The sequence below is a fragment of the Scylla paramamosain genome, chromosome 11 (genome assembly GCF_035594125.1).
Source record: "Scylla paramamosain isolate STU-SP2022 chromosome 11, ASM3559412v1, whole genome shotgun sequence".
Taxonomy (NCBI): Eukaryota; Metazoa; Arthropoda; class Malacostraca; order Decapoda; family Portunidae; genus Scylla; species Scylla paramamosain.
Genome location: NC_087161.1, coordinates 13,804,628 through 13,822,339, shown reverse-complemented (window position 1 = coordinate 13,822,339; position 17,712 = coordinate 13,804,628). Strand labels below are relative to the sequence as shown.

At 40.7% G+C, this 17,712-nt stretch overlaps 1 protein-coding gene across 7 annotated transcripts in view; it reads right to left on the bottom strand.

The window, feature by feature from the left end:
• LOC135104966 (uncharacterized) overlaps positions 1-17,712 on the bottom strand; it is a 95,615-nt gene that overhangs the window by 34,600 nt on the left and 43,303 nt on the right. For 6 of the 7 annotated variants that reach the window (XR_010270626.1, XR_010270625.1, XM_064012799.1 and 3 more), the window contains 2 exons: positions 14,256-14,436; positions 11,965-12,131 (listed from right to left, as the gene is read on the bottom strand). Coding sequence is in view for 5 of the 7 variants with exons in the window: in XM_064012799.1 (XP_063868869.1) it covers positions 11,965-12,131; positions 14,256-14,301 (213 nt within the window). In the remaining 2 variants the exon portion in view is untranslated. The remainder of the gene's footprint in view (positions 1-11,964; positions 12,132-14,255; positions 14,437-17,712) is intronic. The other variant, XM_064012802.1, reaches the window with a different exon arrangement.

Here is a 17,712-nt window from a genome sequence, read left to right as displayed (position 1 = left end):
ATCGGTGCTCAACCACCACCTCAGAACGGATTATGGTCGAGTACCGAGGTATGTCTGTATATATATATATATATATATATATATATATATATATATATATATATATATATATATATATATATATATATATATATATATATATATATATATATATATATCGTTGTTGGGGTTCCTAGTGTTTTAACTTCAACCATTTTGTGTGTCCGAGCCTGCCATCCTCTAGATTTACTGTCACACGGCTCGTGACAGGAGCACACACACCAAATACACTCAGGGAAACACACTCCGAAGCAACATTTTCACTACACAATACGCACAGCACACACTGCCGAAGAATCTTTACATCCACAAATATGCAGCAGCATAATCAGAAGAAACCAGGATGCCACAATATCGGTGAATTCAACCTCAAACAGTTGACGTGTAGACACGAGCACAGGCTGAGGTGTGAAGGATGCCATACACTTGGACACAAATCTCGCCAATGTAGTTACTACAGCGGTTAGGGATTTGGCGGGGTAGATGCTGCCGATGTGTTTGATATTAAAAACGATTTCATAACTATTTAACATACAAACACCCAGTCTTTGCAATCAAACCTTGATGACATTAAGCATCTTGTACACGAAAGAAATATCGATTTGTTGTGTTACCGAGACGTGGCTTCGTAATGAAATTCCTGATGAACATTTAACTTTACAACACACAGGTGAGATGGTGGACGTGGAGGAGGAGTCTGCATATATGTAAGCAAGCAGCTGAAGGTAAGTGTGATAAAACTACCTACTCCTAAGCAACCTCGTGTCCAGGACTTATGGACGAGTGTACAGTGCAGTAAGTTACCAGCTTTTATTATAGGTTGTTTAAAGACACCCCAAGGCCACAGCTTCCTCTTCTGAATATGTCCAAGATGTGTTGAAACAAATGTCTGTATGTAAGAAATGGCTTTATATGTTTATGTGATTTTAATGATGGTTTATTTTCTAAGAAAAACAAAATTGATGGTATTATCAGAAATAGCAGACTCACACCAATGATAAATAAGCTCACTAGGATGACGTCAACCACAGACACAGTGCTGGATGTGATCATCACTAATAAACCAGAAAGTGTTTTGGCCACCTCTGTTGTTCCCGGGCCAGCACCTGATCATGACCTAATTGGCATTACAATAAATATCAAGAAGACGGAGAGAGCATGAACTAAAATCTTTTCGTCACCTTGGTAAATATAACAAGGACGCTTTGTGAGCTACTCATGCCAAAACCCCATCATTTTGATCAAATACTGACTACAGGCCACGTTGATCTACAACTTGATATTTTAATACTAATTTTATGAGTTGTCTGGATGCGTGTGCTCCTTTAGTAACTAAGGGAGCAAGCAGACCTGCAGCGCCTTGGCTCACTGAGGGTTTGCGTGTAGCAGTGAGGCAGCGTGACGACACCCGCAACAAGCCGAGGAGAGCCAGACACAATATTTGTCTGCAAAAACAATACACGAATGAAAAGAAAGAAATAAAGTCTCTTACTGGTGCTGCTAAAAAAAAAATATATATTATCTTAAAAAGTCTAATAAGAGCAAACAAAATTCATCGGCCATATGGAATGTGATAAAATAATTAGTTCCCGGCAAGAAAAGCGGCTCGAGAAAAATATGAACTTCATAATGTCTTTCAAAAAGCAGAATAATTTAATAATTTCTTTGCCAATGTAGGAAAGACAGCATATGATAACGCAGCAGACAGTACAGAGCAATCAGTCCTCCCCCTGGACCCTTCTCTTTGTAAAGTGCAGTAGTGTGACTGAAAAATTCAGACCCAAGCCAGTAGACACCAACACACTCATATTAACAGTAAAAAGTCTTAACCAAACACGTTCTGTGGGCTCAGATGGAATTTTGCTCAAATTTATCAAGGATGCCTTATATTCTATTGCATCTTACCTGCCATGCGTCATAAATGGCTCAAATGTTACCGGAGTATTTCCTCAGGCTTGGAAAAACGCATGTGTCGTTCCTCTGCTAAAGAAAGGTGATTTTAATGATTCAAACAATTATCGTCCTGTTCCTTTTTGCGGATGACACAAAGATAGGTAGATTAATTAGTTCAGAATCGGATGCCATCGCCTTGCAGGCAGATTTAGATAAAATGAATGAATGGACGGACAGATGGCAAATGCAATTTAATATCAATAAATGCAAAGTACTTAGCGTAGGTAGAGGAAACCCACACAATAGGTACACATTAAACAACCAAACTCTGGTAGGTACAGGGTACGAGAAAGATTTACGAGTTATAGTTAGCTCTGAATTCCGTCTAAGAAAACAATGCATAAAAGCCAGAAACAGGGCAAATAGGGTACTAAGATTAATTTTTAGGAGTGTTAAAAGTAGAAGGCCAGAAGTAATATTAAAGTTATACTTGGCGCTGGTCAGACCTCATCTAGACTACGCTGTGCAGTTCTGGTCCCCACATTACAGGAAAGATATAGGTCTATTAGAATCAGTACAGAGGAGAATGACTAAAAGGATACAGGGGATGAAGAGTATTCCTTACGAGGCGAGACTGAAGTTGTTAAATTTACATTCTTTAGAGAGACGTAGGTTAAGAGACCTGATAGAAGTCTTTAAGTGGTATAAGGGTTATAACAAGGGAGATGTAAGCAAAATTATTAGGATCAGCAACCAGGACAGAACAAGAAATAACGGGTTCAAGCTTGAAAAATTTAGGTTTAGGAAAAAGATAGGAGGAAATTGGTCCTCAAATAGAGTGGTAGATGAATGGAACGGACTCAGTTATCATGTAGTTAGTGCTAGGACACTAGAGAGCTTTAAGAGAAGATTAGACAGGTTTATGGATGGGGATAACAGATGGAAAAAGATAGGTATATTTCATACAGGGACTGTCACGTGTAAGCCTGGTCGCTTCTTGCAGCTTCCTTATTTCTTATGTTCTTTTTTTTTTTTTTGTTACTGGTGCTCTCCAAAATATTTGAAAAAAATTGCATGTCAACATCTTTTAGAATTTTTAGAGGATAACAAATACTTTTCTAACAGCCAGCATGGTTTTAGACCTCATCTCTCAACTGAGTCTGCGCTAACTATTATAACAGATAATATTTACAATAATATTGACCACAAGATAGTGTCATTGTTGACGCAGTGTGATTTGTCTAAGGCATTCGACAGTGTCAGCCATGATAACCTCCTGGCAAAGTGTTCTCACCTCAACATAGACTCCTTCAACAACTATTTATACAATATGACTCTGTCAGTCAAACTGCAAAGGGCAACACCTGCTAAAGTAAATGTCCATTTCGGTGTCCCTCAAGGCTCCACCCTTGGACCAGTACTGTCCACTATACATGTTAATGACATGGCTAAGTGCACCAGTGACTGTATTTTAGTTCAGTACGCGAATGACACTCAGTTTCTTCTCTAGGTGTGCTACAGCACACCTAGAGAATATCATTAAAGAAGACCAAACCATTCTTGTTAAGGCAAAAGAATATTTTCTCAAGAATGGATTAATGACCAACACTAATATAACACAGTGCATATTTCTCGGTGGCAGACACTTGCTGTCATAGCTGCCTCAAGACACTGTCATTAAATATGATAGTACTTTTTATGTAATTTATTTATTTATTTATTTTTTCACTATAATCTTGGTTTTACTATGGCTTATGACAACGTTTTATTAAATTTTACTAAAATTTTATTTATCTGTATTTGCACTTTAATTTCGTGCTTTACCTTTGTGTTACTCTATGCTCTCTTACTATAGACTTTTATTTGTCCAGTTAAATGTTTACCGATGTTTAGCTAATTTTACAATGACTTTTACATGTTGTGATATCAGTCATTAGGGCAATGATGTACACAAAAGAATGAATACAATTTCTCATCCAGCGGTGTAGAGCACAACCATTGGGCTCTCGCAGAGTTTTGAGCTTCAGAGATTTGAATGTTAAGCAATTTCTCGATGTGCGTGGTGCTTCCATTGTTGCATTGCTGACACCTCTCGTCAGTCGCCTTCCATCAATAATTAACCTCTCTATAAAGAGTTGCATAGTGATAAGACCACCATAGATGACAGTGAAGGAAGGAATGTGAAGCAGCACAGAGACGGACTGACATGGACACGTGGGAACACGAGGGAGGCTGCAGGAAGGCGTATATATTATGTGGGCGATGTGTGAACCGCTAATTGTATAAGCAAAGGGAAATACTCACTTTATTCCACTGTGACTGCTTTTAGCCAAAGAGATTGTTAATACTGCTGCTACTACTAATAATATTAATAACAACAATATACCTCGTAATAAAAATTATCGAACTTGTACCAAGTCGCAAATTTATGTAACCTCTCTTTTTTTATTGCCATTTAATGGCATTCGAGACTTTACAATACGTCTAAGTCTTCAGTGTCCATAACACTGCTAGCACTACTTGTAGCAGTAGTAGTAGTAGTAGTAGTAGTAGTAGTAGTAGTAGTAGTAGTAGTAAGTACTTATCATCAGCCACTTGGCGTAATGATTGTTACACTGAGTTCATAATATGTCAGTATATCCAGAAATTGCCCAGTTTTTTTTTTGCGATGACACAGAAAACGATCCCTTGTGTAAGATAAACTATAGTATATCTATCCCTGTGTTTGTTAAGCTGAAGCACTACACGTTACGTAGTGGAATTTGAAAATAAAAGGAATTCGAGTTATTACATCAAAACAATGAACACTAATGAAAAGTTAAATGCTAGGAAGATTGGTGCAGAGAAAGATACAGGCAGTGTTTCCAGGCGGTTCCTCCTTTGAAGACCAAGAGATTGATCTCAAAGTGTGAGACCTGCTGGATCACATTTGACAGTCACACACAACATCGTTCATGTTTTCTCTAATGCTAACTCGCTTGAAGAGGGCAGAACAGGCAGGCAGAGCTCACTGCCCTAATGAATGATTGCCTCACAGACACACGCACATTTGAGGACAACAAACACAGAGGCAACACCAGAGGCGCTCACAGGAAAAGGTTCCCACCTCGCCTCGCTGGCAAACTGATTCCTCGACTCGCGTCAACCCAACTCATTTTTCATCGCAAGTCGGCAATTTTCTTTTCGCTGCAAAATTAAATCACTTTCGGAAACTTGGGACCAAATTTATTCAGGCCGGGGAAAGACTTGGTGGACGCGGTGGAGGAGCAGGCGGCCGACTGGAGCTGGCTGGATCTGGGCCCAAGGTCCACGCCAGCCTCCTCTTCTGCTCCACCTACGAAATTGTTAGTGTCACTCGCAGCCCCTGACAGCCCAAGGAGACCCCACCACACGCCCTACGGCAAATACTGCCAGCCCAGGAGCCCTTTAGGGGAGGACTGTGCTTCCTCCATGGCAGTGTCCGGCGAATGGTGGGTGGCTCTTGGTCACCATGACCTCGCGCTCACTGTGAGGGGCTGCAAGCGTCGACGACATTGCCCATTAGATTTAAATGGACCCTGAAGGGGAGAAGGGTTCGCCTCTATATATCGTGTATCATCATTGTGGAACGCATCGTGTATCATCATTGTGGAACGCATCGTGTATCATCATTGTGGAACGCATCGTGTATCATCATTGTGGAACGCATCGTGTATCATCATTGTGGAACGCATCGTGTATCATCATTGTGGAACGCATCGTGTATCATCATCGTGGAACGCATCGTGTATCATCATTGTGGAACGCATCGTGCATCATCATTGTGTATTATCATCGTGTATTATCATCGTGTATTATCATCATGGAACGCATCGTGTATCATCATCGTGGAACGCATCGTGTATCATCATTGTGTATTATCATCGTGTATTATCATCGTGTATTATCATCGTGGAACGCATAGTGTATCATCATCGTGTATTATCATCGTGTATTATCATCGTGGAACGCATCGTGTATTATCGTCGTGTATTATCATCGTGGAACGCATCGTGTATTATCATCGTGTATTATCATCGTGGAACGCATCGTGTATTATCATCGTGTATTATCATCGTGGAACGCATCGTGTATTATCATCGTGTATTATCATCGTGGAACGCATCGTGTATCATCATTGTGTATTATCATCGTGTATTATTATCGTGTATTATCATCGTAGAACGCATCGTGTATTATCATCGTGTATTATCATCGTGGGACGTATTGCATCATGTAATCATCGTTGTATCATCGCTTTACTTACACTAACACAACACAAAACAACACAACACACGGAAGAGAACCTTTTTGGGGAGAAAGGAGCTTCTTTCATCACACACAACACACAACACAACACACAACACAACACAACACAACACAACACACACACGGAAGAGGACCTCTTTGGGGAGAGAGGATCATCTTTCATCACACACAACACAACACAACACACAACACAAACACAACACAACACACACACGGAAGAGGACCTCTTTGGGGAGAGAGGATCATCTTTCATCACACACAACACAAACACACACACACACACACACACACACACGCACACACACACACACACACATAATATTATCTAATAAAATAGCATCATAATTACAAACACAGCAACGATAGTGAGTGATCATGACAATATGTAATGCTACAAACGATTCCTGGCTGCAATGACTCAAATTCAATTCACATTGTGTCACCCGCCTGCAGCTCAGCAAAATAATCTTTCAAGACATCACTGCCATCAGCGGAATCACTGTTGAAGAGAAACTGATTCCGTGTCCGTTTCAGTGCCACAGTAACCTCTCCATGGTGAAAGTATCCTTTGAAGGGCTGAGTTACCTCCTGCAGATGCTTTCTCACTTCAGTAACAAAGAACAATTCATACATTTGTCAGGAAATGCAGAGTTCAGACCATCACGGCTCCTGACTTGTAGTCCCTTAGTAGCACTGCTGTTACCGCTTGCGGGGGAGGAAGTGAAAGAGTGAAGATGAGAAGGTGAAGGAGTGAAGATGAGAGGATAGAGGAGGCGGGGAAGGAAGGGGAGGAAGTGAAGGAGTGAAGATGAGAAGGAAGAAGTGAATGAGTGAAGATGAGAGGGAAGAGGAGGAGCAGTTGGTAGAGTGAGTCGTGAGGGTGTTTACACTAAAAGCTGGTGACCTATGGTTAGTGCCATAATGAAACCCTTGTGGTGGTCAGGTGTTGTGGTGCTCGCCACACTCCTAACGGCAGAAGGGTGGTCGTCACCAACACACACAGACCTGTGTTCTGCACCTGTCGCCCACGCTCATTCACAAAGCCCCAATACGTGTCACGATCCCGGTTATCTTTCCAAGAAAGTGGACGGCACACTGATCCCAGAAAGTTCTAAAGGTGTGGATTTTTAAAGGCCTCGAGTACCTAGCCGACCTATCAGAAATCGCCAGCTATCAAACCCTCTCACAAACCCTCACCTCGGCACAGCACGCCAGAAATCACCTCACTGCCTCATCAATGTTGGGGAGGAAAACACAGTTATTCTATATAATAACAGGATATACTAATAATAATGTTAACTCACAAACAAATTGAGGTAGTACACATTAAAGGAAATTAGGGAACAAATTTCTAGCCTAGACCAACACAGGATAAATCCCACTCACTCACTCACCATAGATTCCCCCTTTTACTGAGGCTCTTATATCGCCTCCCTTATTGCTCAGAGGCTATGCACATCAATACCTGACATTCCCGTCACTTCACAAACCACTAAAACCCTTTTACTCCTTCAAAGGCCGCTGAAATATTTTCCCCAGCTGCGGGAATTTCCCCAGACGCTGTCACCGCGTCCCCAAATAACAATTCCCGTATTTTACCTCCTCAAACCTCACAAGACATCACCAACATCACCATAGATCACCTGTAACGCCACAACACCTTCCCCAAGGACACCAATAACACCACAACACCACCGCAGCCCCAACCACAAAATGGCAGCCTCTCACTCCGACACTGTCCCCTCAGGACACCATCCCCTCAGCGTTACATAACCAACACAACTCACCAGCCACATTGCAGCGGACAAGAGCTCTTGGTACCACAACAGACTCACCAGCCTGATCCTGGATATCAAGGTTATACCGCCACATCACTAATATACGTAAGTGTACAATACATTAAGTGTGCAGTAGACAGAGCGTGATGACATTTGTAATGAGCAGCTCAAACTGATGCTACAAAAGTGACGGTACAACAAAACAACATACTTATGGTGTTGAGAGTTTTATTTAATTATAGACGTGATCGGACTCAGAATAAACTGTACCGTGTGCAGCACTGAGGGTTCATTACACCTGTCACACCGAGCAGCGCCATCAGGCTGCCACAATTGCTGTGACCGTCACGTTTCGTACCTGTGTCCCCAGTTGCACAGCAGGGTAAATACAGAATCACGTCCGTTTCTTTCTGGTAAATGAAACTTCCAGACAACTATCCACTCTTCTTCAGTGACATTCAGCTGTCCCCCTCTTCTAATTGATTAACTAATTAGAATTAACAAAATTGAAGAAACTACTAACAACAACAACAACAACAACAACAACAACAATAACAACAAACAACAACAACAAATAATAATAATAATAATAATAATAATAATAATAATAATAATAATAATAATAATAATAATAATAATAATAATGTATTCCCTGGTATCTATATAGGCCTACCATTCTCTCTTGCATTCTCTCCACAGGCCAATTAAAGCATCACAACACAAACATGTACTATCCAGGCAACTCTCTCAAAACACCAGTTCTTTTCACCTCGTCATTTCTTATTCTATCGATCCCACCACGTTACTCCACACACACACACACACACTCCTCCAACACATGGTTTCCAGTACACTTAACAGTTTCTTCTCCGCTACTCCCGTGTTCCATGTTTCAGCACCACACAGCACAGCGGATACCACTATTCCCACATATAACTCTCTCTCTCTCTCTCTCTGTACACTCACACCCAGTGTCCTTTGCTTGAGGATCTTTCTTAGTCCATCAAGAACTTTTCCTGCTTCTTTCACTCCGCACTTCACCTCTGTCTCAACTCTCGTGTCCACTGTGACCTGATCCCAAGTACCTGAAACAATCCACCTCTTCCACCTCCTCTCCATTTAATCTTGCATGCCTCCCTCCACTCACTCCACCACCCACTCTCACACATGCCCTGCCATATACACAGAAACGCTTCCCTCCTTCCAACAAGCTGCCTCCAACTCTACAAACTTTGAAAACGTCCCATACTTTTCTTACCAGTCCTTACCAGTGCATTGATAAACAAGTTACATTTAAGTTCGTAATCTCGAATCGTGATGAATAACCAGGAAAGGTCGCTTGTTGCTCGCCGTTTCCTATTTACCAAGAGATTACGAGATTCGGTAAAATTAATGTAGAACTTTCCAATCTGCGGGGCTGCAACAGGTATCCCAGGGGAGGCGGGGAACAGACTCGTTTTCTTTACCTGCCGTGCTGGAGCGGGAGGCAGGCGGGCGTCACTCCTCGAGGGATGAAAGGACACGTCTCTATTAACATGTCAAATTCTAGAGTGTAAGTGACGTGAGGAAATGAAACGACTTGAGTTAACGTTTACACACACACACACACACACACACACACACACACACACACACACACACACACACACACACACACACACTCCTCAAACGTAAACCAGGTAAAATCTGTAGGAGGCGGTCACCACACCACGCGTCACCTCAGCGCCAACCATTGCACCGAGGCAAGTGGCCCCGCATCCCTCACTCTCTGCTGCCTTTAACTTGCCTCTGCCGAAAGCGTTCTTTGCTTTGTGAAACTTTAACGTTCGCACACTCCTTCATGTTCCTGTCGCAAAAACGTCGAACTGGTGACACAAAAATATCGAGAATGGGAAGCAAAAATTACAGTCAATAGAAATACTGTGCGCGTCTCTCATCATTTCCATCCCTCTCGGCACGTTGCATTCTTTCGATAATATTTTCAGAAGCCTTCCTTATTTTATGATGATGATGATGATGACGCAGTTTTCATCAGCTTTGCTCCTGATCTTCCACAACAGAGCTTCATTATACAATGTTTTTTTTTTCATATTTCTCGATATTTTGACTTCCTGCAACACTGTGTTCTCTAGCCACGCTTATACTAATATTTTCCATCCTAGTTTTTCACATTGTTGACCCGACCTTCCATTGCTAATCAAGAACACAGTGTCTAATGTTCATCAGTCTTGCATCAGTACACTCCCCACTTCTCTATTGTCTTGCTCACGTATTTTTGCCACTGTAGTTTTGTCCAGTCAGCTTTGCCTTTGTCTTTTATTCATCGAGGCCAAGCCGAGACCCTTCATCCTGCAGGCAACGTCCATGATCTTCTAAAACCCAATCATTCTAGTTACCCCGCCAGGAGCTTTTCTTTCCTGTGTTTCTCTGACGTAGCCTCATCGACGTAGCCTCATCCTTCTTAATGCTGCTGTTCCTCCTTTCCTCTGAACTATTATCGATTCCACGCGTGAGGCCTTCCTGTCTGTGCCTAACACACTAAAACTTTGGACGATAACAACATATAACACTACAATATGATCCTCGCACGTTCAAGACAGAAAACTAGTTCTCCCCACTGAAAATATTCCTTTTACCAACAATAATCCTAACCAAGAATCACCCTCGTCCATCTTTTAATACTCGAAATATATATATATATATATATATATATATATATATATATATATATATATATATATATATATATATATATATATATATATATATATATATATATATATATATATATATATATATATATATATATATATATATATATATATATATATATATATACACACATTTTTTTTTTCATGTCAGTTTTCATTATTCTGGTGGGTTGTGTCCCAAAGCTAGTAAAACAATCCCCAATTATTTTTCAAAGTTTCCCAGCTCTCTCTCTCTCTCTCTCTCTCTCTCTCTCTCTCTCTCTCTCTCTCTCTCTCTCTCTCTCTCTCTCTCTCTCTCTCTTTGCAGTGTTAACATCTGTTAAGAAAGCTATTTTAGTTGAGTCTTTTCGTAATACTTCACCATTAATATATTACAAATTTTCTATCGTGTCCTTCTATCCTTCTGATTTAACACATTAATTTTTTTTATTGCTAGGAAAATATTCTTTCTTGTCATTTATCCTTCAACGGCAGCTGACTTGGATGGAATTTCATAATGTGTCGCTAGAATAATAACAAGTGGTGCCGCATTGACAACCTGCCAAGCCAAATCAAGGCAACTTTATCCTCGACTCTTGCTTCACTTGCATGGCTGAGGCACGATCGCTGCGATGTCTGAAGGTGAAGTCACGCCTTCCCGATTCTCTCACATCAGGCGCTGGAATCTATTCTGGAGTGTAAAGTTCTCGCCCATCTTTCATCTCATAACCGCCTTAGTCCCCGTGACACTCTCTCAGGGATGTAACACCACTAATCGGCCTCTGTGTGTGTTGTGATGCTGCCTCGCACGCAAACACACACACACACACACACACCCACACACACACACACACACACACACACACACACACACACACACACATGTAACTGTATGTATCGCGCTTTGATCTCTCGCAACAAATAAATAAACTAATTCGGTTCCCCTATTGAAACAATCATCCGTGCGAAGAGAATAAAACAGAGACATGCTCTTCCTCCAAGCTAAGTCCCTTTTCTTCCTCCCTCTCTCCCTCCCTCCCTAGCCTCGGTCTCAGCAGTGCCCAGGACAACAAGGCGGCAGCCAGCTCGGGCGGCTCATCCCTAGAAATCCCCCAGAGAGACATTGTCCTTAGGCGGGGCTCGGGACATGCCTCTCCTTGCTGTTGTGCCGCCGTGAGCGTGGGATTACAACGCGCAGCCAGAAATGATCTCTCTCTCTCTCTCTCTCTCTCTCTCTCTCTCTCTCTCTCTCTCTCTCTCTCTCTCTCTCAACTTACTGAAAGTGATGCCGCGGTCCCTGAAGTTCTGTGCGATGGTTTTGAGGGAGACCTTGAGTGAGTCCTTGTCCCTCCTGAAGCAGAAGAGGCAGGCGAGGCAGAGCGGGCAGAGGAGCCCCGTCCAGGCCGTGCAGAACCGGGTGGTGAAGGGCGCGTGGAACACCTCCCTATGCAACAGGAACCAAGGGGAGGCAGGTGTTAGCGTTGGGTTATGGGCTTACGTGAGGGGTGGCGATTGTTCAAGGGACTGGTGGTACTGTAAAGGGGATGTGGGCAGTGGTGGTGGTGGTGGTGGTGAAGAAGGAAAAGGAGGAGGAGGAGGAGGAGGAGGAGGAGGAGGAGGAGGAGGAGGAGGAGGAGGAGGAGGAGAACAACAAAAACAACAACAACAACAACAACAACAACAACAACAACAACAAGAGCAAGGAGGAGGAAGAGGAGGAGGAGGAGGAGGAGGAGGTCAAGGACGACGACGGTGACAAGGACAAGAATGAAAATGAAGGATACGTTGTGGGTTTGGTAATTTTTTAGATGACAAGAGGGACACTGAAGGAGCAGACCTGTTGAAAAGCTACGCAATGAAGGCACACAGGAGCGAGATATAGGTAAAACACATGCAATAATTTTCGATCGGTTCATTACACATTCGCGTTCAAAAGCAGAATCTCGAATCCCAAACATTTGCTTTATCAAGCACACCAGCGCCAGAAACTCCTCGCCTTGTTGTATCATCAAAATAGTCTAATACAGTAATTGCATTTTTTTTTATGTGGTTAAGCTCATCACTGCAAAAGCATAAGTCATTTTTTCCCAGCAAGCAAAGTGTAGTGGTGACGAGATCACTTTGCTGAATGAAGCGTTCCAGCACATAGAAAGCAGAGTTCCACCTAGTCTCTACGTCTTGAATTAGTTTCTTGACCGGAACACCGTGCTGTAGGTGAAGCTGGCTCAGTTTGTCAGAGGCTTTAACACTATGGTGGAAAAAGACAACAATTTGTTTTACTTTATCTTTTGTTATTTGCATTTCTCTTACATTTTTCACTGAATCCTGTACAACTAAATCTAGTGTATGAACAAAGTATGGAAGATGACGCAAATTCATGATGTTCTTTATTGCTGAGCTCATACTGGCAGCATTGTCAGTAACAACACAATATACCTTGTCTAGAATTTCCCATTTACTGCATACATGTGTCAGTTCCTCTGCTATATTCTGTGCTGCATGATTTTTTGTCGTTATTACTGTCTCCAATACAACAGATCTAAAATTGAAATCATGGGAAATGAAGTGTGCTGTGACAGTGACAAACAACACTCTGCGACTAGGCATCTCATGCCAAAGATTTAGGCCATGAACGAAAGTTTTAAATTCTTTTATCTTCAGTTATAGATAGTGGCTGAAGATCTTGAACAATCATTCTCATTAAAAGGTGATCAAGTTCCTTCTTCTTAGCAGAGTATTTTTTGTAGAACTGAGTCCTGTCAATCGTTTGATATAAAGTAGGCTACACCGTGGCTGATGATGCTCCTGCTGGTCTCTGACTCCCAGCCATATCTGGCACAGACTCTTCCCGCATCTCCGCGTATTCTAATGGATGTTTCGTGAGGAAATGCTTAATCATACTTTAAATATTTCCATCATATTTAAGTGTGTCCTTGCACACTAAGCACACAGTAGCGTCAGGCATTATTTAGTCCATGTAGGTCCAAACTGGAGCTTTCCTGGCTCGTTTTGAGGCCATGTCTGGTGTCGCACTGTTACAGTACAATGGTAAATGGCTATTTCTGCGAGACACACTCGTCTTTCCTCCTGTTTCTTAAAAACTGTATGAATATTTTTGGAAAGCCCTTATACTTTTTTCTATGACACAAAAAGTTCCTCTTCTATAAGGAAATACTAAATGTTGAAAAATTTTCTAATTTAAATTAATACATTTTTTTTCCTATGTAGGAAGGACACTGGCCAAGGGCACAAAAATCCAATAAAAAAAATGCCCACTGAAATGCCAGTCCCATAAAAGTCCCATAAAAGTATATAAACATGGTGCAGTGCGTCACATCCTCCTGTGAAGCAGTGGTGCCGTTTTTCCGTAGCTGGCAGTGACGTAAAATTTCCGCCGTTTTCTATTGATGTAAAAACTAAAGAGAACGGGATAAACTACGACACTTAGCCAGACACTTCTGTAAATTGACTATGTATGCAGAAACATTTTGTATAATTACATAAAATTAATTGTTTCAGCCTTCCTTGCATTTCAGAAATTTCAAAATATACATTATGGTATATTTACCTTGGCAGTTGCAGTCGGAATGATGTAGTGAACAGCTAGCTGTCATCTAACTGACTGTCTTCATCCTTCGTGTCCGCCACGATGTAGCTTCTGTTGCGGTCTTTTATCGCTCTTTTCACTCTGCTCTTAGGATTCAGCTAACTGCATGCCTCTCCCTCGCCTTGCAGCAGAATCCTCACTTCTGTGGAATGAATGGTTAGCAGTTACTCTTTAAACGCGTTTAAATATCATATTTTTAAAATATGATATTTCAATATCATATTTTAATATTTTCTACTGACAGTTTCATTACCTTAATTTTCTTCATCACTGCCTTCTAAACCTGATGCAAAAAAGAGATGACGAAGATAATGATGTAGTCCGTCACTGTGTGATTCATTGTCACCATCATTTTGTTCGTTTTCATCGTCATCATATATGGATACATCATGGGTTTCTACTAAGTATTAGCATTATCATTTTCTTCATTTTCTTCAGAATCATTTTTTCCTGACTTACTTCGCGAAAGTCACCTCAACCTAATGCATAACAAAGGTAAGGATACTGAGTATTAATTGCTTCTTCCAGTACTTGTGAATAATTTCCTTCATTACTTCCTTTAATTTCATCGTCACTAGCAAATAGATCCTCGCCTTCGTTATCTACATTTGCATTCTCATTGTATTCGATTTCTTCATCACTGTCTAATAAACGTAATGCCCCCAAAAAATGACGAGGATAATAATTGTCGTCGTCACTCATTTTTTTTCCTTGGTCTTTTACAAAAACAGTAGATTTAAAAAAATTATATCATATGACAGTCAGTTCAGCAGAAGACCTTTTTTTTTTTTTTTTTGTTCAGGATACGTTTCCCAGCCCGTGCACAAATGTCCTCGCTAGATAAAGTAAGAAGAACTGCTAGAAGTGTTAATCAACTCCCGCGATGAGGCCATAACATGAGCCCTGATACAACAAGTGTTAATGAATTCCCGTGATGAGGCCATGATATCAGCGCTGATATAATGCTTATACGTGTCACCAGGCACATTAAAAACGTGCTGGCAAAGGCTTTTCACTACATTTCCCACAGCGTAACTACACTCCTGTTTTTTCTTGTTTTTGCCCTAAGTAATTCATTTCATACCCCCTTTGTGTATTCATGGAAGTTATAGTGCAGGATCATCTGTTACCAGCACGAAAAAAAAAAAAAAAAAACAGCGGTACGATATTTGTCGTTTGTCTACAACTTCCGTTCCCAGGCCTTATCTCTGATGACATCACTATCGCTTCTAGACATAGCGCATTTTTTACATATGGTACAGAGAGAGAGAGAGAGAGAGAGAGAGAGAGAGAGAGAGAGAGAGAGAGAGAGAGAGAGAGAGAGAGAGAGAGAGAGAGAGAGAGAAACCGCCACTTGTGCATTTTTAACTAATGGTGTGATACAACGTCTCTGTCCATCTATCCATGTGATGCTGAGAGCTTGTAAGTCAACGACAATGTGTTTCCAATACTTCTGGTCTAAATGTAGAATAAAGTAGCAATTATACGCAGATTTAAGAAAAAAAGGCATATGTAAAACAAAGTTTTGAGGAAATTTTGCCATATGGGAAATAAATAAATAAAAAAAAAAAAAAAAAAAAAAAAAAAATATATATATATATATATATATATATATATATATATATATATATATATATATATATATATATATATATATATATATATATATATTCATTATCAAAACGAAATAAATTAGTTTAGCAGAAAAAAGGATAATTAGTGTGTAGAAAGCTATATGTACAGTAAATAAAGTGATCACCCGCCAACATGAACAATACTGCATGATCAGATTTAGTTGCAAACACACAATAACATTTCTAAACTAGGTTCAAATGTTGTACAGTCACCTTGCTGAAGTGAAATCTCACTCAAAGCCATTAATGATTAACAGTATTCATATGGGGGCAATTTCTATGTTTTCGCTTTATGATATTCAGTTTAGAGAATAGCCGTTCAACATCAGCATTGGAAGTTGGAAGCGACAGGACATTAAGCGCAAATGTAGCAAAGGTCCGGTACTGGAAATTTCCCATGGCGTCTGTAAGTGTCATAAGATGAACATAGAGTAGTCTGGGAATTTATAAAACTGAACAGTTCTCCACTCGTTATGAACAGCCTGTAAATTATACATATTGGTGATCCTTGGCAGTTCATCCATTAAGTCGCTGAGGGATGACATGTTTGCCCTGGCGGTGGGATCCATTACTTTCCCGGGATGCAAATATCGTGTCAACATCCATAACTTATTATTTAAGTCGTCTTTTCTTGATTTCTTGACATAGTACAATGAGAAAAGTCCTACATCTTAACCTGATGTCAGTCATCATATCTACATTATTCACATATTCTGGTGCCTGAAACAACGAGTGTAATTTTGCCCCAAGGTAAATTTGATGAACAGGTTTGTGTAGGCTGCCGTTTGCTGGGTTGATATCATATAAGGGAACTTTACAGAGTAAATGCTCCTGACAAATGGAATGTACCAAAAACCGATACAGGCTAGATATTTGTCATGAATCGAATAAAGTGTTGGGCCTTTATTCTGGAACACTAAGTTAAAATTATTTACATGTGGCAAAATGTAATTCAAGAAATGTAGATAGCAGACTATTGCTTGATCCTCTAGTGCCTTCCTAATGTTTTCAACAGCCAGCAACCTACAATCATAAACCTTACTCTGAAAATACAACTTTGGGGCACTCCACCGCTCCAAAACCCTTGCCACAGCCTCATGTAATGATAACCACCTTGTTGCACTACCATGTAGTATTTTATGCGGTTTTAAATTGCAGAAACCCTGGAATTCCCGAAACTCAGATTTCCTCTTTCCGCTATGTGCAAAATAATCATATATGTTTCGTGGCAATTCCTCGCATGCACGAGGCAAGGTTTTAGCTGCTTCACTAGCACACAAATGGATGCTGTGGAAGACACATCTAAAGACAGTAATGCCAGGACATTCTTCTCTCAGTCTGCTGGTGACGCTGTTGTAGTTACCCATCACATTTGATGCACCGTCTGATGCGAAACCAGTCAGATTGTCTAATGGGATATTATCAAGTAGCATACACTGTTTTGCTATGTTAAACAAACCCTGACCAGTTGAACCGTTGGCACCATTATATACATCTACACGTCCAACATAGCAATTTTGATACCACTTTTTTCTTCATCAAAATATTTTGTCATAATTGCCAAAGATTTTGTTTCACTACAGTCTGTGCTTTCTTCAACAATAATACTGAATTTACACTTCCTAAGTTTCTCAGCCAAACACTCATTGGAGAATTTACCTAACTTGTTTACAATATTTGTGCACTTCGTTCTTTTCATGGACATTTCAGCAGCAATTTTTGAGTCTGGGAACATTCGTTTGTTTAAGTCTATGAGGTGATCACAAATGATGAACGGTAGATTA